Below are 22,099 nucleotides of genomic sequence, written 5' to 3'. Positions count from 1 at the left end.
AAAATACAAAACTTGACCTTGCCCCTTCGGACCGCATAACCTGGCCCTAGGGTCAGTTGACTCTGTGTTAAGTTCTGAACAACATTGCTTCATGTCATAACAAAATGTTCATCAGGGAAAAAGTACAAAATTTAACCTTCACCTTTGACCCAGTGACCTTGACCTTTGCTCAATTGACTCCTTGATAATTCTGAGCAACATTGCTTTAAAGTGTCATAGCGAAGTGTTCACCAGTGAAAAGATACAAAATTTAACCTTGACCTTTGACCCAATGACCTTGACCTTTGGTCAGTTGACTCCTTGTTTAATTCTGATCAAATTTGCTTCATCATGTCATAACAAAATGTTCATCAGTGAAAAGATGCCAAATTTGACCTTGACATTTGATTATAATGCCCTTGACCTATAACCTCGACTTTTTACCTCAATGTGTATTTTTGTGAACTGAACATCTTGGCCAAGTTTCATGTACATTGTTCAAGAAATACTAAAGTTGTCAGCCAGGAACTAAATTTGTGGACAGACAGACAGACAGACAGACAGACAAGGTGATTACTATAGGGCACCCGTATCTCCGATACGGGGCCCTAATAAAGAAACGAAAATGTGGATAATTACATAACAAAAACAAAACAATTCCTGATAAACATACATGGACTCAGTCTGGGAGATTACAGACTACCCTTTACTATGTTTTATTAGTTTTTACCTTAACATGGTTTGTTTGTGTTTTACACTCTAACAGACTTAATCCATTATTATGCCAAACACTCTAACAGACTTAATCCATTATTATGACATACACTTTAACAGACTTAATCCATTATTATGACACTCTAACAGTTAAGTCTAAAACCACTAAGCCTGGCTTGCTGGTAAATCGAGGCTCTAATTACAAATAAGTGCATGTTAATATTAGATTTAAATTTCCCTGTCCCTAAATCTATGTTTCGTAACTTTATCATATCAGGTAAATTTAAGCTATTAAACTGTTTTTAGATGGCATTCATAGAAATATGAATGTTACTCATTAGTTTACAGCATAATTGACATGAAGTGATCTTGTACTGTGATTGACATTCATAATGCTTATAGTTGCCCATATTTTTTTAAAAGCAGTCCAATGTTTGAATAAATGATCTCCAGCAATCAGAAAGGTCTTTAACAAAATAAGAAAAAAGTATAAAATGAAAGACCCTCTACCAATGACACAGTGATGGCACAACATCTTGAACATTGTAGTTTTGATGGGCATTTATTGGTAGTATTGACCTTCTGAAGGTCTTCAGAACAGGAAGCACCAGGACTAGGATTTGGCCATACATAAAACCTTGAACTGATTAATATTGAAAGGAGAGGACACTTGTCTTCACCAAACTGACACACCTACAGCACATCTCACTTCAAATCACACTACTCAATATCACAAGTCAACTAGTATCATGTTCTCAACACCATTTCTTTTCAGTTACCCGATAAATCACATGTAATACATGCTCGGATTTAAACCTACAAAGATAATGGTATCTTTTCATACAGTAGCACTGTCTCTAGGACAGTAAGTGTATTTCCACGTAATGATCTGGTGTACAACAATAGACCTAGAGATATCTTTAGTGTACTAAAATACCATTTAAACGCTGAACTCTTAAAATTTGAATAATTGCACAATCAGTGCTTAATGCCACATTTCACGCGATACACATGTTCCGTCATTGTTACCTTATTCACCCCTGAAGACACATTTACACTCTTCTAATACAAAGGTTGGAACAGTTCATTATGAAATTTCAGGGGTGAATGAGTTTATGTCACACTTCACTTAATATCATATTTACCTCTGACTGATTACACATAAGACTAATGTGCTATAGTAGGAAAGACTGATTGACATGGCTGACATTCATTTTGTGTCAGTGTGAGTGTACTAGCTGTTCTCCAAATACAGTTACATGGTGTCATCAGAGTATTTGTAATGTAGTTTAACTGTTAAACTGACTCAGTAAAACACAAATCTCAGGTTTAAATAATTTATATTCGATTGTCTTTTTACAGCAGTGTAGGTGATCGGACACAATGTGCCACTGTGGTCGTAGTTTTCACTTGTCATATGTATGAAGGCAACACATTTGTTGCAATTGTTAATCATTTAAAAATGAATGATTTTGACTTACAATGTATTGGCATTTGAACACACTGAAACTGAAAACCAGGTAGGATCTTTAAAAACTCTCAAAACTTGTACTGTATTTTTTATCAAAATATAACTCCATTGCAATCAAGAATGACTGTTAAATCTCCTTGGATTTTAAATGTGAAAACCTGTACAGGATCAACTGTGTCCTTCTATCCCTCAGTCAAGTTGCACGCACTATTGGTATTGTCCATCAGCTCTGCCCTATAGCTAGACCAGCCAGATCATTAGACATACTGGTGACGGCTCCATACTCTTCACAGTCATTACTAGACATATTGGCGATGGGTCCAGGCTCAGAGGGGTCTGTCTTTATTTCTGTTTTTGTCGGTTCATCGACCTTCTTTTTCACCTCTCTTGATCCAAATATTGTACTGCCAACACGAATGTTCGTACTGCCCGATTCAATCTACAAAGATTGGTTCATAATAATGGGTTCTGCTCATGTTCTGTATCTTAAAGCATTCATTTCATTCATTTGAAGGTTCACACTGGTATTCTAAAACTAATTTCAGGACCTTTTGAAGTCAGAACATACAGATTATAGATAAAAGTCCTAATTTCCACCTGTAATTATGTAGCCTTGAATTACATCATACATTGGTAGATCACCATATAAGATTCATATTTTATTATCTATCCCGGTGTTGATTTCACTTACATAACACTGGTGTTATTGACTTCAAATTAAAAAAAAACCTTTGACATTGGAAAAATAATTGCAGTGCAAGTCTCTTGTCGAATCATCAAAACATGGATAAAAATAAGTTTGTTGCAAAATAGATGAAAAGAAGTTTCACAATTAGTATGTAGATATTCAAAGAGAACTGTTGAAAATATGTTTTTCATACCATTTTACATACATATCCATATACATGTACAGGATAATTTACAAATGCAAGGTTGTTTTTACATTACCAAGAAGGTTGTTTTGATGTTTTTCACCGGGAATTTTTTCACTGTAGTTTAATTTTTGCCTTTTTCACCCTCAGCAATAATGACAAATATCATGACTGACAGCAAGTATTACAACACAGTTTACTCTATATAGTAATTACATGTGAAGGACACAATAAACACTGGAGCAAATAAGGAATTAACAAGTGAAGGGCAAATATTTGACTGGGCAAACGTTTCCCTGTGTGCAGTATATCATAAGAGCAGTTTCCCTGTGTGCAGTAAATCATTAGAGCAGTTTCCCTGTGTGCAGTATATCGTTAGAGCAGTTTCCCTGTGTGCAGTATATCATTTGAGCAGTTTCCCTGTGTGCAGTATATCATTAGAGAAGTTTCCCTGTGTGCAGTATATCATTAGAGCAGTTGCCCTGTGTGCAGTATATCATAAGAGCAGTTTCCCTGTGTGCAGCATATCATTAGAGCAGTTTCCCTCTGTGCAGTATATCATAGGAGCAGTTTCCCTGTGTGCAGTATGTCATTAGAGCAGTTTCCCTGTGTGCAGTATATCATAAGAGCAGTTTCCCTGTGAGCAGTATATCATTAGAGCAGTTTCCCTGTGTGCTGTATATCATTAGAGCAGTTTCCCTGTGTGCAGCATATCATTAGAGCAGTTTCCCTCTGTGCAGTATATCATAGGAGCAGTTTCCCTGTGTGCAGTATGTCATTAGAGCAGTTTCCCTGTGTGCAGTATATCGTTAGAGCAGTTTCCCTGTGTGCAGTATATCATTTGAGCAGTTTCCCTGTGTGCAGTATATCATTAGAGCAGCTTCCCTCTGTGCAGTATATCATAAGAGCAGTTTCCCTGAGTGCAGTATATCATTAGAGCAGTTTCCCTGTGTGCTGTATATCATTAGAGCAGTTTCCCTGTGTGCAGCATATCATTAGAGCAGTTTCCCTCTGTGCAGTATATCATAAGAGCAGTTTCCCTGTGTGCAGCATATCATTAGAGCAGTTTCCCTCTGTGCAGTATATCATAGGAGCAGTTTCCCTGTGTGCAGTATGTCATTAGAGCAGTTTCCCTGTGTGCAGTATATCATAAGAGCAGTTTCCCTGTGTGCAGCATATCATTAGAGCAGTTTCCCTCTGTGCAGTATATCATAAGAGCAGTTTCCCGGTGTGCAGTATATCATTAGAGCAGTTTCACTGTGTGCAATATATCATTAGAGCAGTTTCCCTCTGTGCAGTATATCATAAGAGAAGTTTCCCTGTGTGCAGTATATCATTAGAGCAGCTTCCCTCTGTGCAGTATATCATAAGAGCAGTTTTCCTGTGTGCAGTATATCATTAGAGCAGTTTCCCTCTGTGCAGTATATCGTAAGAGCAGTTTCCCTGTGTGCAGTATATCATTGGAGCAGTTTCCCTGTGTGCAGTATATCATTAGATCAGTTTCCCTGTGTGCAGTATATCATTAGAGCAGCTTCCCTCTGTGCAGTATATCATAAGAGCAGTTTTCCTGTGTGCAGTATATCATTAGAGCAGTTTCCCTGGGTGCAATATATCATTAGAGCAGTTTCACTGTGTGCAATATATCATTAGAGCAGTTTCCCTCTGTGCAGTATATCATAAGAGAAGTTTCCCTGTGTGCAGTATATCATTAGAGCAGTTGCCCTGTGTGCAGTATATCATTAGAGCAGTTTCACTGTGTGCAATATATCATTAGAGCAGTTTCCCTCTGTGCAGTATATCATAAGAGCAGTTTCCCTGTGGGCAGTGGATCATTAGAGCAGTTTCCCTGTGTGCAGTATATCGTTAGAGCAGTTTCCCTGTGTGCAATATATCATTATAGCAGTTTCCCTGTGTGCAATATATCATTAGAGCAGTATCCCTGTGTGCAATATATCATTAGAGCAGTTTCCCTCTGTGCAGTATATCATAAGAGCAGTTTCCATGTGTGCAGTATATCATTAGAGCAGTTTCCCTCTGTGCAGTATATCATAAGAGCAGGTTCCCTGTATGCAGTATATCATTAGAGCAGTTTCCCTGTGTGCTGTATATCATTAGAGCAGTTTCCCTGTGTGCAGCATATCATTAGAGCAGTTTCCCTCTGTGCAGTATATCATAGGAGCAGTTTCCCTGTGTGCAGTATGTCATTAGAGCAGTTTCCCTGTGTGCAGTATATCATCAGAGCAGTTTCCCTGTGTGCAGTATATCATTAGAGCAGTTTCTTGTATGTTCAGGTACATTATCATACAAAAATGTTCGAAACAAATGTCTGCATGTTTTTTTTTAAAGCTCACATTCGGATCTACATGTATATGAGAAGAGATTCATGTTTTATGTGTGATGTTAAACTGATGTTAATGACTTACAGCATGTTCATAGTCAGCTGACATCCCCATACTGAGCTCCAGTTGGTCGACATTTATACCAATCTCTCTACACAAAGCTTCTCGACATTGATACAAAGACTGGAAATAAACCACAATCATTATATGAACAAAAGATATATATAATACTAGGTGTATGTAGCTGTATTTAATATTAATTTTTTTTATCATTATTTCATGAATTATTCCGCAATATTGATGAAATGTAAAATGTCAGAGGATTGTTTCATTAAGAAATAGTTTTGACATTTTTTTCAAGTGAATGAGCTTACTGATTGAGATATTTCCAAAATGCAAATTAAAATCAGTAACAGTTTTCCTGCACTTATATTTTTTCCATATATAAATTAGTCTCACAAAAACCTTCCCATGTATGAGGATGATGTCATTAAGTGGTTTGGGTTCTTTTCTGAGAATTGGAAAATGAGAATTAAAAAGTTCTATGCAAGTAGGGCCTGGTCATTTAAAGTCCAGTTTCTGTGACTATAGTCCAAAATAACCATCTCTTTAAAATAATATTGGACGTGGGTGGTGATATCTTCTCCCTATAATTCTTGTTATAGGAGATAGTCAAGTACTTTGGACTATTGTGACTAAATATTATCTCAGATCAGTTGAACTTATATTTCTTATAATGCACCGACTACATTCCAACCTTATTAGATCTTAAACAGTGACGTAATTATCTGAAATTCTATCTTGTGAAGTGTGAGGGCGTGTTACCTGGAAGTCTGGGTTTGGTCCTTGAGATAAATCATGGTTAAATGAGCCAATGGTCATCAGTCCCGTCACTTCCAAGTTTATACATGTCTCTTTCACAAATTTGTAGATTTCCACAATTTTGTCTGGATCACACCCACCTTTATCTGAAGAGGAAAAATTGAACTTAAGATGAAGTGAAAAATATGCTTTACAGGAACAGACACCTTATTTCTAAGGTCATCAAAATCTACAGGTAAATTAACAGGTACATATAAATCTACAGGTAAATAGGTAAATAAACAGAGGAGCTTCTGTAAGGTGCTGCTATTTTCTTTCTCTTACTAAGGAACCAGTAGTTGCCTAATTTATTTGAAAATTTAATCAAACTTTCAGTGAAATGAAACAATTCATCACATTGTTTCTATTCTATCCAACTATATAGAGACCTATATATTCATTCTCATTTTAAAGATGATTAGTACTAGTGCTGACCTGGATTATGTTTCGTCTGTTTACTCTATATGATGAAATATGTAAGCCTTAGTTTCTTAGTGACCAGTGTGGACCTGTCTATTTGTGCGACATGTGTTTGAAAGTGACGATTTGTTTCAAAAATATCAGTTGGAAAAGCGCTCCGGGCGCAATTTGCATATTTTCCGCATTTTATAGAGGGCCGAGTTCTGACGTTAATCGACGACAGACCGATATGAAAAAAGTCAATAAAACGTCAGAATAATTCGGACTAGACTAGCATTACCCTCATTAATGTTGCCCCACTGACTAGCATTTCCCTCATTAATGATGCCCCACTGACTAGCATTTGCCTCATTAATGATGCCCCACTGACTAGCATTTGCCACATTAATGATGCCCCAATGACTAGCATTACCCTCATTAATGTTGCCTTACTGACTTGCATTACCCTCATTAATGTTGCAACACTGACTAACATTTCCCTCATTATTGTTGCCCCAATGAATAGCATTTCCCTCATGAAATATGTTTCCCTTATGCTTTGCGTTTCCTTCATGCCTAGTATTACCCTCAGCAGTGATTCCCTTATAACAAGTGTTTCCATTATAGCTACTGTTTGACTCGCCCTCATGAAAAGTGTTTCCCTCATGGGCACTGTTTCCCTCAATGCTACTGTTTCCCTCATGACCAATGTTTCCCACACGGCTTGTGTTAACGTACATCGAGACATTCTCTTTGCTAACAGTGTTGAACATAAAATTTCGTTTTGTGATTCTGTACCCATATTCATAATAACTGTTTTCTTTCTGCTCACCTTCATTTTGACAAATGTTTGTACGAAGTTATTTCAGTACTCACTTTCCTCCTGACTAGTGTTGACTTGTATCATTATTTTCAGAGGGTGTGGTTTGTTTAGCCTTTTCCATCCATTATCAAGAGATCCTGCAAGTTTTGTAGAATCCACAGTCTCTACCACATGTAAGTTGGGAACAGCTGATGGAAAAATAAAAGGAAACTCAACATTGCTATAAATGTACATGTACATGACCAGTAATCAATTTGGTGTCTTATAGCCCATTAAATATGCTTTAAAAAAATATTTTTCTTTTATATCTAGTTGTTTTTCCACCTTGTGTACTTGTTTCATACCAAGTTCTTCATATTCACCATGGAAACAAAAAAGTGTATCCTGCCCCTCTCACTGCACACTATTTCAGAAAAGCTGTAATTTATTTCTGCACTAAAATGAAAAGTTGAAAAAACTCTTATATTTTATGATATTTCTGCTTCAAAGTGTTGGCATCCCTATGGAAGTTTACATAATCTACCCGGGTACCTGGCAGTATTGGCTGTTAAAACCTGCCCCTTCTTTGTACAAAGGAGACCAGGTGTATAGGTTCCAAATTTTCCTCTTATTGATGAAAAAGTGAACTCTTTGTACTTACACAAGAGTTAAAACAAGTACAGAATTCTACTGTTACTTTAATTTTGTTGTAAAAAGAAATAGTCTAAGTACTTACTAAGTAGCTTCCCAACCTTATTCCGTTGTAGATGACCAATGAAATGCCATTTTATTTCAGAGAGTTGCAATATCTGAAGGAAGGAAATAAAACAATCACAGTACCATGGATTTGTTTGTCACTTTTTAAGGAATTTTCCAATCATTAGTGAATTTGAAATAATACGGTAACTGTTATCTATTGGATAAAACAAAAATCAGTTTCTGCTTTCCACAGCTAAAATTGTACATTGTTTGTACAGTAACCTTGCCCTTATCTCTGAAACACTGTCTCTATATATCTTTTGTAAAAACATTTGGCACGATAAAAGTTTGGCCTATCTACATGATACGTGCTTCAGAGTCAAGTGTGGAAATGTAATACATTTGTGGACTGGGTTTCAGCCTCAGGCAACAGTTTGGTCCTCTGGTTTAACATAGCACATGTTGACCGAAAACTCAGTCTACAAATGTTTTGTTATAACTTTTTCAAAACTTTCTGACGTTTCCAATTTGGATTTATCATGAAAAAACCCTGTGGTAATGTGTTGTGCTTTGCTTCCATATACTCTGTTATTAATTTCTCTGCAACTCTGATCACATCCTTGGTGTTTGTACTGTCTCTGTTATTAAGAATTTCATCAATTTCTGCAGCAGTGTATTCCGAAAATCTGTCCATGATTGTACATAATTCAGCCGAGATACATAAACATTGCAGACGGCCGGAAGCCGGAAAGTACTGAATAGTAATGAGCTGTGACGTAAGCAGTCAACATTTCACTCAAAGCCAGTCAACATTTCGATGTTGACTGGTCAACAATTTTCTGAGGCAAACATCTGGAATTTCGAACTTTTTTCACTATAGAAGAGTACAGAAAATAAAATGTAAAGGCATAACAAAATATATTTTGGACTTACAATGAACTTATTAACCTAAATTACATGTAGAAGTTAATCCTGTTTATCAATGATTTATTTTTTCTGAAATGTTTCCTTAAATATTTCTCCAATAATTATTGATTATATTTAAGAATAAATTAATACATTTATATTGTGGTTTACACTTACTTCAGGGTTTTGTACTTTTTCTACCATTTCATGTACCTGTAATAGACATTGGGAAACAGTTAACAGTGAACCAGATGTATCATATAGAAGTCATCAAAAGTGTGCATCGATCTCCTCAAAACTTGACAGTAATCCAGGGCCTCCAGTAGACCCTTTAGAGTATGTTTTTGACGCGCCAATATCACTTTACAATAATATAATCCAGGGCCTCCAGTAGACCCTTTAGAATATGTTTTTGACGCGCCAATATCACTTTACAATAATATAATCCAGGGCCTTCAAGTAGACCCTTGAAAGTATGTTTTTGACTCGCCAATATCACTTTACAATAATCCAGGGCCTTCAGTAGACCCTTGAGAGTATGTTTTTGACGTGCCAATATCAGCTTTGACTCCTGGGTTTTAAAGGACATGTCTGTTTGACATGTGTTGCCACTATCCATGTTTCACAAGGAAAAAGTTATTTTACTTTTCAAAGGCCATGGGTCAAATGAAAGCCCTTGTAAATGAAGCTTATTAACTTACATAATTTTCTCCAAAGTATCGTTGACCACATTCATATGCACTGATAATAGCTTCAGCTGGTTTTGTCTTGGTAACGGCCACAAGTCTGGGTTTGACAGGTGGCAAAGTCTGTAACAGAAATTAGCGTGTTAAAAAGGTTCATAAGAGAATGAATAACACATACTTGTTTCAAACATAAGACAGATAAATTACCATTGTCCATTTTCAATTAAAAATAGGCCCTTAAAATGTTATGTCTGGGGTTTATCTTGTACATCAATAATAAAGTTCATGCAACAACACAAATTACACATACATACAGATAAAAACCAGAAAGGATAGGATACTTTGAAAATAGCGACAAAGAAAGTTGAAATAGTGGAAAACCAGCCATTATGGTCTTACCATATTTGTTGTTGTCATTTGTGTTCCAGTTTGATCTGAAATGTGTTACTGCAATTTCTATAAGTATATCAAATTACTAGTAGCAAATTGCCACCTGTAGATGAAGATCATGATATAACGATACAAGAGATCCCAGATGGATCTTGGCACCAACCATCATACTGAAGCAGAGCTGAACTGGGCCGATAGTCAGCGACCACATAGCTCATTTGGTAGAGCATCCGTATAGAGTTCGGCGAGTCCTGGGTTAGAACCCTGGTTAGGTCGTACATCTTTCTTAGGCTCTCGTGTTACAGTGGTGCCCATGACCAACCCTTGTTTCAAGCATTTGGTGTATGCTTGACAATGGATACCCGAACCTGGGTTGTAAACAGTTGTGTCTTCGGGGGCGAAGACTTAGAAAAAGAAGGGAGGAGTGTAGCTGCCTGTACGCCATCTTGGTTTTCAGAGGGAATACCAGTAATTTACGACAAGGTAAATAATATTTTGCTAAAAGGTGTTTACTGAAAGCGTTGGCTACTTAGAAACTTGATGTAACTCTACCGGATATATTGCATCTGTTTTAGGTACTTTCCCACACGCAAATAAATTTTATTTTTGCATTTGTATGATGTTTCATGACTAAATAAATGCGACTTGCAGGCGCGGATTTAGGGGGGGGCACACCCGGCCCCGGCCCCCCCTTTTGGCGCCAGACTGACCTTTTCCGAAGGCTGGAATGTGAACATATTAACATTTTAAAATGCATCAAATAATGCACGGAGCTTTTTATAAAAAAAATCTGGGGCTATGCCCCACACATCCCATACGACATCCTAGCAAATATTGTGGGTTTCCGTTATCTGATATTTTTACTATATTTTCTTAATTAAAACAATATTTTTTGGCATCGCTACGCTCGTCTACTTTGTATCTTGACCCTAAAGTGTTTTTTATTTTACCACCTCTGCAAAACCTCAAGTTGCAACTTGCAACGCTCGGCAGAAATATACTAGCATAAGTTGCATAATTATATTATTGACCGCTCGTTATAGATGATCTGAAAATTAATACTTTTTATTGTAACCTTCCTAACCGCCCAGGCGATATTAATCATATCATTATACAAGAACGATAAAGTTTTTTTCGGATGACAATATTATGTATAATCGACTAAACATATCTATTCATATAAGTTGTACGTACCAGAATGAGATGATATGCTGTACTTACAAGTATGATAATTTTAAATGAAATTTAAAGGTGACGCATATGTGCCTCCTAAGTTGTACCATTTTAAACAGATAGCTTAGCAAATGTACCACTGTTGGTAATATGCACGCCCTTACATGAGTTGTGGACATTTCAGATATATCATTGTCTACACTAGTAAATTAGTCAACAATTATAAAACGCGAGACTATATAGCTAGTGGTCTTGGGTGTAGCACTGATTTGAACTTATCCATTTTTTTAGCAACTTAGTGATGCCATGAGTAACTAATTAATTAAACAGCAACGATGTTATGGTGTTATTTGTTCTTTTGTACGACAAACTATTACATGAAGTACTGTACTGTAGGTACAATGTCTGAAGACTAGATATTGTGTGTCCCTACATTTATTTTTTGACGATGGACCTCTCGTATCCCCCTTGCGGGCGGGACGCCAAATTAGGTAATAATGCACAAGCCCCCTGTGGATTCATACATTTGTCATCACCAGGTTGCCCATATAATATTACCAGCTGACCTCTAAAACACGCTGTTGATAGAGAATTTAAACCGAAACTTTAATTTTCTTTCCAGTACACAAAAAATGCCTTTTGGCCATACTTAAAATATGTTTTTTTCTTCTTGATAATTAAACGTAAAAACAATCCTCAGAACACAGGAAATCGCTTCTGAGACGTTCTGGAAAACACAATTTTTTTGGGGGAGATCCCCAAACCCCCCTTACGGGTGGGGGAAGACCCCCTCCTGTACCATCCCCCTCCTCGCGCTACTCACTCGGGGTGCTGCCATTGGCAGCACAACATTTACTTTTGAGAAAAATTTCTCGGCCCCCCCTTTTAGGAAATCCTGGATCCGCCCCTGACTTGGACAAGCAATTTGAAAAAGTTCAGCTTAAAGTGAATTTGGCTATTTTTAGTAACAAATCCATACCCCAATTGGCGTATAATGGGCGAGTTTGCATATTATACGCAAGGCAAGTTAGTGGTTTTCCCCGACCTGTTTATTCCCATACAATATTGTGCTAATCTGGATACAAGATACAAGAATTTTTATTTAGAGTCGTGTTTGTAACAATGGCCAATGCAACATTAGCTCAGAAGAGCTATTCTTACGACTATTTATGGAGTATCTTATGATGCAAAGACCTACATAAAATGGCGAGTTGGTTGTTGTACACAGAGTTACGTTATATGGATCAGTTGACAGGGGAAAATCGAAACAACTTCAGCTCTTCAGTAGAGATGGAAACTTATAAATACCCCCTTCCCAACGCAGTCAGATGCTCGTTACGTAAACTTAGAGTTCTGATCGGTGTTGCGCTATTACCTTGGGTCTTTTCGATATGGCCGTCTCTATATTACATATAACTGACTTCAATGCGGTTGAAATGTGTTGTTTTTGTGATGCCATTTTAGTAAAATGACAGATTTTTGACATGTTCCCGTTTTCCAAAGCGGTCATAGAGTCATTGCCAAGGCCGTCATTGCGACGCTTTTCATTCATAGTCGTTTTGACGCTTCGCTAATATAGGAAAGTGTAAATACCGGACATATCTGCCGGAAGAATGAAAATTTCTAAAGAATATAGCCTGACCGGCCTGCAATTGTGAATGCTAGCTCTGTAAAGTATTTCCTTCCAAAAACAACATCAAATCTCTAGGTCCATCCCTATTTCTTAAATAACTATACCATGCTGAGTAATATTGCTGTTTGGTAGATGTTTCATTGTGATACTTACAAGATACGAGATTTATTTAGAGTCGTACATGTTAAACAATGAACATTAGCTCTGTAGAGCTATTATTACGAGCTATATTACTTGTGTTTCAAAATGTCCAGTTCGACCACTTGAATTGTTCGGGAAAGCCCTGCTAAAAATAGCGCCAATAACGTCACCTGACTCGGCAGGAAACGGTTTCCAGAGGGGCCCCCAAAGAGGGGCCGTTAGGCAACTGCAACTTCTTACCGCGTTATGAAACCAAGTAATATGATTTTTGAGTCCGTATTCAAACTTATTGAACAGTAATTATTCATCAGCAGAAGTTAATTGCACGCTTGCCAATATTCAGAATTTAAATTTATTTAGCTTTAAACATATTTGTTGCCAATAAAAATGAACAAGGGATGGGGCACAAGTTATACAATTTATCACAGTCTTCTCCCGTCATACATTTACAATTAAATGTCAACAATGATAATAGGCATAAACATAAAGTAGATATTTATATATATTGAATTTATTACCAGAATGTTACCGGTACAGATGGTAAGGGGCTAAACACCTTACCTCAACCATGGGACAAACCTTTCTGGTTTTTTTTTATATAATGCCGGAGGAGGCCGGGTATTCATATTAGTACTAATTTAAATCTTGTATGTAAAACCAAAAATCGTTTAATTCAGCAATATAATCAAATCATACTATTTTACTGAACCCGGTAATATTATAAATTATGTAAATCTAATAGCGCACGTATCTTGATGACCCCGAAAATACGCCGTGGGCCTTCACCAGTTACCCCTTGAAGGGCCTCATGGCAAAATCAAACTAACCAGTCACTTATCCCTTCTTTTCGCATAAACCACTGTATAATCCCCCAAACACAAAGTAAACTCTCTCCGATAAATGCCCATTGCCATTTTAAACTAAGTTCATCTGTGTTCAAACTCAGACAAAGATACTAGCGAGCTTAATAGTTTTAGATATTTATTCATAACATTCCATTTCAGCTTAACCGGCTATCCGGAAGAATACATGCACCGTACTAACTGCTACGGCAGTTATTTTCTCCCTTGAATCAGAGACGTATAAAGCCTGTAAAGTATGTGTTATATACGTCTCTGTTTGAATACTTCCCACCTGTAATTATGATTCCGTAACGTACTCCTTGCGCTATCTTTTGACCATTTGGCAACTTTTTGTTTCGTAGCTGACACGGTACAACACTTTTCTTTCGCTTACTTCACACGGCCAGTCATTTTGTTTACAAAGAAATGGTGTGCTATACGCATGCGCTAGTAGAGGGAAATCCCTGAACAAAACGTTTGTCAGACAGGTAGAAATACCAATGATTTAATACAATTTTATGAATCTCTTTCAGGCAAATCCGATCGTTATTTTCCATAAGGAGTCTCACTTGATATGTTTATGTAGTATTTGAAAAAAAAGACAAAAAATAAAGTTACTTCACCGTGATGCCCCTTTAAAGTGACATCTTGATATTCATTTTATAGAGATCTAGAGTGTGCAATATTTTGATAAGATGAATGGTAAAATATGCTTATTGGACAAGAAGCAGTACTGAGAAGAAACCAGTTGAGATACCTGGTCACAGTAATCAACTAGTCCAGTCCCGCTACTCTATCTAGATCTGTTACCATCAGTTCAACAGTAACAAAACAAAATACTTCAAGTGCAATTTCAAGTTTATTAATGAGCACAAAAGTATAATAAATACAAATGATATGTTAACAGGTTAACATCATATAACAATTAAATATCCCTTCAAGTTAAGATACAGTGAACTACTGTACCAGTAATTATCACAATGATTTCCACTGCAGAGCTGTAAGTGTTAAAGAGTTTTTATGACAACGAGTTATTTCTGTACATTTACAATTCCTGGTAAAATATATGATTTACATTGGTTATGTCCTAAGTTTTTTTTATAAAGGTACATCATGGGTAGGCAGTGTGTCTTATAGCCTAATACAAGGTCACAGTTACCTGGATTTGACCTTTGACCTTGACCTCAAGTACTAAAATGAGTCTTAAACAGGTTTCTAGTGAATTTCTTTCATGAATGGGCTTCAAATTTTGTAGATAGGTACAATGTACCTGGGAATATGAAGTAGGTGTGTCACATACTAAAGTGAAGTCATAGTAACCTCTATTTGACAATTGACCTCTACCTAAAACACTACAAATATTGGTTTCCAGAGCAAATTATAGTTACTTCAAGACTTGAAGTGAAGGTCAGGCGGTAACAATGAGATGTAATAAAATTGCACAGATGCACCAGTTTTACTGAAATTGTCCTATAAGTTAAGGAAAAGATGTCCAATATTTTTAACAAAGGGCCACAACTCCTTAAAAAGTGTTGAAAATGAAAAAAATACTAGCCCGATGCACAACATCACTGGGTAATTACCATATCTGTAAACTTTCATTGAAATCGTCAGAGTAGTTTATAAGGCAGACAAAGGTTTATTCAACAAAGGGCCATAACTCCTTTCAAAAGGGTTGGAATGAAAAAGGACTACTTGGATGCACAACGTCACGGGGCAGTTACCATATCTGTAAACTTTCTTTGGAAATGGTCCTGTAGATTAGGAGATGCCATAACTCCATAAAAAAGGGCTGGGAAAAAAACCCTGGATGCACGACATCAGAGGGTAGTTATCATATCTAAATGCTTTCGTTGAAATTGGCTGCATAGTCTTGTAGGAGTTGTCACGACAAGTATTTTTCAACAAAGGGCCATTTCTCCAAAAAAAGGGACAGATTGAAAAAATAATACATGGATGCACAAAATCAGGTGGTAGTTATCATATGTGAAAACTTCCATTGAAATTGGCCCAGAAGTATTGGAGAAGTTGTGCGGGGAAGCATTTTTCAACAAAGGGCAATAACTCCCTAAAAAGGGTCAAATACAGATACAGTCACTACAGATTACTCACTGGTATACACTTCAGGGCTTACGGTAGATGTTAAAGGTAGACTGCTAGTCTGAGACCAGTGAAATTTCTGGCTGGACTAGTGGTTCTGAAAACTGCTAGCACAATTGGAAATGACTAGTCAAAAGTTGCTGTGATATTGAGTAAGTGGAATTTTGACATACATAAGCTCAACTGACTAGTAGTTCTTACAATTAATTTCTAGCCCTGCATTTTGTTGAATTTCTTGGGCTATATTGATCGATTTAGTCAGAAACATATTTTCTGGGCGAGGTGTTTCTGGATGACTCGCCTCACTAAAGGTGACACAGGCTTTAGGCCTCTCTTTTGTATGTAACCTGTGGTGTCTTTTTAGGTTATGTGACTTGTTGAATCCTTTACCACAGATGTCACATTTATATGGTCTCTCTCCAGTGTGAATACGATGGTGTATTTGTAGGTCATGAGATTGTTTAAAACCCTTACCACAAACCTCACAGGTGTAAGGTTTCTCTCCTGTATGAGTGAGGAGATGTACCTTTAAGCCTCCTGACCCAGTAAACCATTTCCCACAGATATCACACTGGTAAGGCTTTTCTCCTGTGTGTGTCATCTGGTGTGACTTGAGGTGATGTGCCTGGTTAAACGCATGACCACACACATCACACTTAAAAGGTTTCTCTCCTGTATGTATTACATAGTGCATCTTAAGATTACCTGATGCACTGAATCTCTTACCACAGACATCACATTTGTATGGCTTCTCTCCCGTATGTACCCTGTAGTGTGTCTGTACATCGTGTGCCTGATTAAACCCCTTACCACACACATCACATTTGTAAGGTTTCTCTCCTGTATGGGTTCTAAAGTGTCTCTTTAGGTTACTTGACTCCCTAAAACCCCTACCACATTCCTCACACTTGTATGGTGTCTCCCCCGTATGTATCATGCGATGCACCTGCAAGTCATGAGATTGATTAAACCTCTTGTCACAGACATCACATTTGTAAGGCTTCTCTCCTGTGTGTGTCCTATGATGAGTCTGTAAATTAGTAGCTTGGTTAAAGCTCTTCCCACAGATATCACATTTGTATGGTTTTTCTCCAGTATGTGTCCTCTGATGGGCATGTAGGTGAGATCCTTGGTTGAAACCCTTACCACACACATCACACTTGTACGGCTTCTCCCCTGTATGGATTACGTAATGTTTCTTTAGGTTACCTGAGTCACCAAATCCTTTTCCACAGACGTCACACTTGAATGACTTCTCTCCTGAATGTGTTCCACAGTGACGTTTTAAGTTTTGAGTAGTCCGAAAATCCTTACCACACAAATCACACTTGTAAGGCTTCTCTCCCGTATGTATTATACAGTGTTTCCTGAGATTACCGGAATCATTAAATCCCTTACCACAAGTATCACACTTATATGGCTTCTCTCCTGTATGCGTTCCTAAGTGTCGCATTAAGGTTTGAGTAGTACCGAACTCTTTACCACACAAATCACACTTGTAAGGCTTCTCTCCTGTATGTGTTGTATAGTGTTTCCTAAGGTTACCCGACTCACTAAAAGTCTTACCACAAACGTCACAATTATAGGGCTTCTCTCCTGTATGTGTCCGAATGTGTCTTGTTAAGGGATGCGTAGTCCTAAATTCCTTACCACAAATATCACACTTGTGCATGTTTGCATTTCTTTTGCCTTTGCGTCCTGATGTTTATTCTTTCATGTCTTTAACCTGTCTTTGACTTGTCTTAGAATATTTGAACACATTCAATATCACTTAGACAGTTGCTCCATAATGTTCCTGTTCAGTTTTTTTCCTTTATTACTTTAATATCGGTGTGATAATGCCATGATGTTGATTGCTATTACTTTTCCAGGGAGATGATTTTAATTTCTTCACCCAAAACATCTGAAAAACAAAGAGTATACAAATGAAAGAATAAGACAATAGGCCAAAAAAAATCTACCTCATATCCTTGTGTACAAAAACATTGGTATGAATTTACCAAAAATCTATACAAGTTAAGCAACTGTATGGGTAGAGATAGATCTAAATCTGACACATGATTTCTGATGAGAAGTCAAAAATATGATTGTTTACTATGGACAAAAGGCAATCATAATAGGTCACTAGAGTGACATATAAATGTTGGTAATATTAAACAAACAGCATGCCCCACTAGAGCACAAGTGTAGTGGGGCCTGCTTTAAGGGAGTATTACTGATTTTGGATTAGATTAGTACTCTGTTAAATTGTCATCTTCAATTGTGGTATACATGTACTTATGTTGAAAGGGTGGAGACTCTTGAGGTTAAAAGTGAGCCCTATCATCTATCATTGGGGTAACCAGGTATGCGAAAGGGCCTGATCAGTTTGTCCACATAAACAAACATCAAGATAATCCAAAAATTGTTTCCGGTGTAGCAAAACAGGACTGGGTCAATCGTCTGCGACCAGGTAGCTTAATTGGTAAAGCTTCTGTCTAGGGTTTGGAGGGTCCAGGGTTTGGATCCTAGCCTGGCCATTGCATTTCTCTTTCTCCTGTTACAAAATTGGCGAGGTTGCCAAACCCTTGTTTTAAGCACTGCATGGGTAAATGCTTAGCAAAGGGATATCCAAACACTAGACCAAGTTTCCTCTGGCCCCGACACTGCTCCAATAGTGTTAGAGTTTTACACGGTGAGATACTTTTGACAGGCGCGGTAGCAGTCGGCAAAATCATATCCGATAGAAAAAAGGCCGATCAACAGCCTCTTCTGTTAAAGGAGTAGCCCTAACACCAGACTTAAACATTTTGACACATAGACCAGGTCCAGTGCACTCTGCCGATTGAGCTATATAGCTATAAAGTCCTAAATAGCTATCTTCACCTATAACTTATAGCTGTATTGAGCTACATTTTCTCAGAATTCAATTTTTAGTTAATTAAAGCGAAGTCGCATAAAACAATAAGGTTTATGGTAATGTTGACTACAAAAAGCATACAGTTAGATGTTTATTTTCATTTTTCATAAATGTAAAATTTCCGATTTTTTTACATCATCATTTTTTAAAAAGAATACTTATATTTAATGTGTTATCAAACTAATGATACAATCTTCTTTCAAAAGCGACTTTGTTTCGTTTTCCTTATAAAAGAAAATCACTTGAATAGCTCAAAAGACCTGTTTCAGATAGGTCAATAGAGCTATTATAGGTCTTTACAGCTATATATACATATGTAGCTCAATCAGCAGAGTGTACTGGACCTGTAGATGTCTGGTATATCTATCTATCAAAATGTCTATGTCTGGTGTCAGGGCCAGAGGAAACTCAGGCTAATCCGAACCGGTCTTTTAAATAGTTTTGACTTCGGGGGGCGAAGACTTTGAAAAGGAGGGTAACATGACATCGAAGCTTTTTTGTTGTGTTTTTTTTCCAGATCGCCTTCATTACTGTTTTGAAAAATAATAAAACAACTGTAGCCTTTAACTTCGGTCAATACCTGGATTTATCGACCCGGGAAAAGAAATATTAACCTCTGACTGCGTCCTCGGTCAGTATATCTTTTCTCGGGTCGATAAATCCAGGTATCGACCTCAGCCAGTGGCTATAATTGAATAATATGTAGCGGAACTGTGAATGGGTTAATCGTTGGCGACCAGGGCTACATTCGCGTATCCCGGTTGAAACAGTACGTGTGGTGCAGAAATTTTCCACGATTAACGAACACACTTGGACCGTTCTATAAGCAGAGCTAAAAATCCACAGTTTCGGAGAATAAAAAACAATGTATCAAGAATATAATGCCCTTCTCTCATGCGTCCACTAAATTACATAACGGATCTTAAAAATTACAAGTGACTTGATATTGTTTAAGAAAGAAATAACGCAAATTGGCAATGGTCAGCATTTTAGTTTCGGTCAGGTTTGTCTGGACCCCTCAATCTACACGTACCAAATTTTCCTGAGGTCAGCCTCGGTCCAAATCTGTACCTGTTGTTTTCTTTACAGGTTCAACCGGTTCAACCGTTTCAACCGGATACGCGAATGTAGCCCATGTAGCTCAAATGGTAGAGCGTCCGTCTCTAGTAGAGTTAGGAGGTTCCCGCGTTCGAACCCGGTCCAACCATTTTGAACGCAGTACACGAAAGCGGCTAGTTAAACCCCAATTCAAAGGTGTAAACGTACATACCTGAAATGTCAAGTAACGTTATGTTTCGGGTTACGTTTCTGACCGGAAGTGTGTTTGCAATATACTATGAGTAGGTGTGAAAGGCGGAAAAATAGTACGGACTTTTACGGATCGATAGGCCGCAAGTATGTATTGTAAAGGGAATTTTGTGTTACGTCTTCATTTCCTCATTTCTCTTTTGCTACATATTTATAGATGATTGTATTCGTGAATTAAAACATGATCCGCTATCTCTTTAGATATTGCTTTTCTCAAATGGACATGTTATGTCATTCATTAATTTAATTATATCTAATGTCGTATTCTTCATTCCCCATTTTCCTTGGGTTATTTTATCGTGTTGTTTAATTTCCAAGTATCTCTTCATATTATAACACATACAAACATAGATTACAAATACAACGATGAAAATAAATAAGATTGTTAAAACATGTAAAAATACATTTGCAGTAATATGATTATCAAAATAAATGGTTATGATCAAATAATCTTATTGTAAAGTGTTTAACAATGCTGTCATCTGTAACATCGCGAAACAAGGGAGGTAACACATATAACATATACTCTCGTAATTTGGAATTGGAGAAGTTCTACTTCTACTTCTAGTAATTACATTATAATAACCGCCTTCAACAAGTTGAAGATTATGTTATTTGGAGATCATTGCATAAGGAGGGAAAAATAAATAAGTAAATAGATATATAATTAAAATAAATGAATAAATAGGGATTTGTGGTAATTTAGCTATGGCGGATTTGAAGGCAGTGTCTGGAGGGAGGCAGTTCCATTCTGATATTGTTCGTGGGAAAAATGACTGTAAGTAGTCTAGGACCCTTTTCTCTCTCTTTATCTATGTAAGCCGCAATCTTGGATTGAGGGGGTATTTTTCGGAGGGCTAATTGTAGATTAATTAATGCATAACAACAATGAATCAAGATTTTCTAAGTGTTTAATTGATCATCTTTTGAATGTTAATATGTAAAATACATGATTTATGAACATGGTTGATTGTTTGTAAATTGAATGGGTTGTCACGGTCCATTAGTACTTCTCCACGTGACAAAATTCAATAGACCATGAATAATTAATGGACTGTGACAAACCCATAAATACTTTAATTATAAGTTACATCAACGAGTTAAAAACAAATCATTTCACACTTTTTCTCTCTCGTTATCTATGTAAGCCGCCATCTTGGATTGAGGAATGAATCAAGATTTCCTAAGTGTTTAATTAACCATCTTTTGAATGTTAATATGTAAAATAGATGATTCATGAACATGTAGGATTGTTTGTAAATTAAAAGGCCCTTTATAAAAGTGTTGTTATGATAATTGATTATCGGTTAATTATATTGCTGGTTGATTGTCTGTAATTTAAAGGAACGTATAAAGTAACACACCTCATCATCGCTATTTAAAATCGATGTCTGAGCTCCCGGCATTTCATGCGCTCCTCTCGAGGCTCCATGCGCTCTTTCTGGCGCGCATTTCGCTCCATGCGCTCTTTTTGACGCGCGTTGCGCTCTATGCGCTCTTTTTGGTGCGCTTTGCGCTCCATGCGCTCTTTCTGGCGGCCAATGCGCTACGGAGTCCTGGCGTTCAGGCGCTCCGAGGTCCTGGCGCTCCGATTCCTACTTGACAGCAACATACAATTCTACGTACAGGGTCTATATGTGAAATGGATCTATTCATCTTATGGACACGGGTATTACATGTAACTGATTAGTAAGAGAGTTAATTTCTCTAGAACGGGCTCATTTCAAGACCCTGTTTTGTGGGAAAGGGCGTACAACCCGATACAGATCGTCCCGATACCATACCACGGGTGGATGACTCTCGGTAATGTAAATATTGTCCATGTTAGGCTTTATGTTGTACGGGTGGACGTGGGATGGGTCTCTGACACGCGTTCGTTCTTTTG

The 22,099-nt window shown here is 37.3% G+C and overlaps 2 protein-coding genes across 4 annotated transcripts; both read right to left on the bottom strand.

The window, feature by feature from the left end:
* Positions 1-648: 648 nt before the first annotated feature.
* On the bottom strand, positions 649-20,232 carry LOC110449634 (proline synthase co-transcribed bacterial homolog protein-like). Of its 3 annotated transcripts, none has more exons than XM_021496617.1 (8): positions 20,177-20,232; positions 9,744-9,851; positions 9,220-9,255; positions 8,174-8,246; positions 7,512-7,646; positions 6,201-6,343; positions 5,460-5,558; positions 649-2,603 (listed from the first exon to the last, which is right to left on the bottom strand). In XM_021496617.1, exons 3-8 carry the CDS (start codon positions 9,244-9,246, stop codon positions 2,388-2,390), a joined length of 693 nt encoding a protein of 230 aa, XP_021352292.1. In that variant the 5' UTR covers positions 9,247-9,255; positions 9,744-9,851; positions 20,177-20,232; the 3' UTR covers positions 649-2,387. The 3 variants fall into 3 exon arrangements, with proteins under 3 accessions (XP_021352292.1, XP_021352290.1, XP_021352291.1); XM_021496615.1 differs by lacking the exon at positions 20,177-20,232 and adding an exon at positions 12,667-12,821; XM_021496616.1 differs by lacking the exon at positions 20,177-20,232 and adding an exon at positions 10,128-10,342.
* On the bottom strand, positions 14,761-19,977 carry LOC110449633 (zinc finger protein 227-like). The gene is made up of 2 exons (XM_021496614.1): positions 19,940-19,977; positions 14,761-17,910 (listed from the first exon to the last, which is right to left on the bottom strand). The coding sequence occupies exon 2, from the start codon at positions 17,677-17,679 to the stop codon at positions 16,195-16,197; it is 1,485 nt and encodes a 494-aa protein (XP_021352289.1). The 5' UTR covers positions 17,680-17,910; positions 19,940-19,977; the 3' UTR covers positions 14,761-16,194.
* Positions 20,233-22,099: the final 1,867 nt, after the last annotated feature.

The sequence above is a fragment of the Mizuhopecten yessoensis genome, unplaced genomic scaffold (genome assembly GCF_002113885.1).
Source record: "Mizuhopecten yessoensis strain PY_sf001 unplaced genomic scaffold, ASM211388v2 scaffold4723, whole genome shotgun sequence".
Taxonomy (NCBI): Eukaryota; Metazoa; Mollusca; class Bivalvia; order Pectinida; family Pectinidae; genus Mizuhopecten; species Mizuhopecten yessoensis.
The sequence above is the reverse complement of the archived record's forward strand: the minus strand, read 5'-3'. Positions and strand labels throughout refer to the sequence as shown.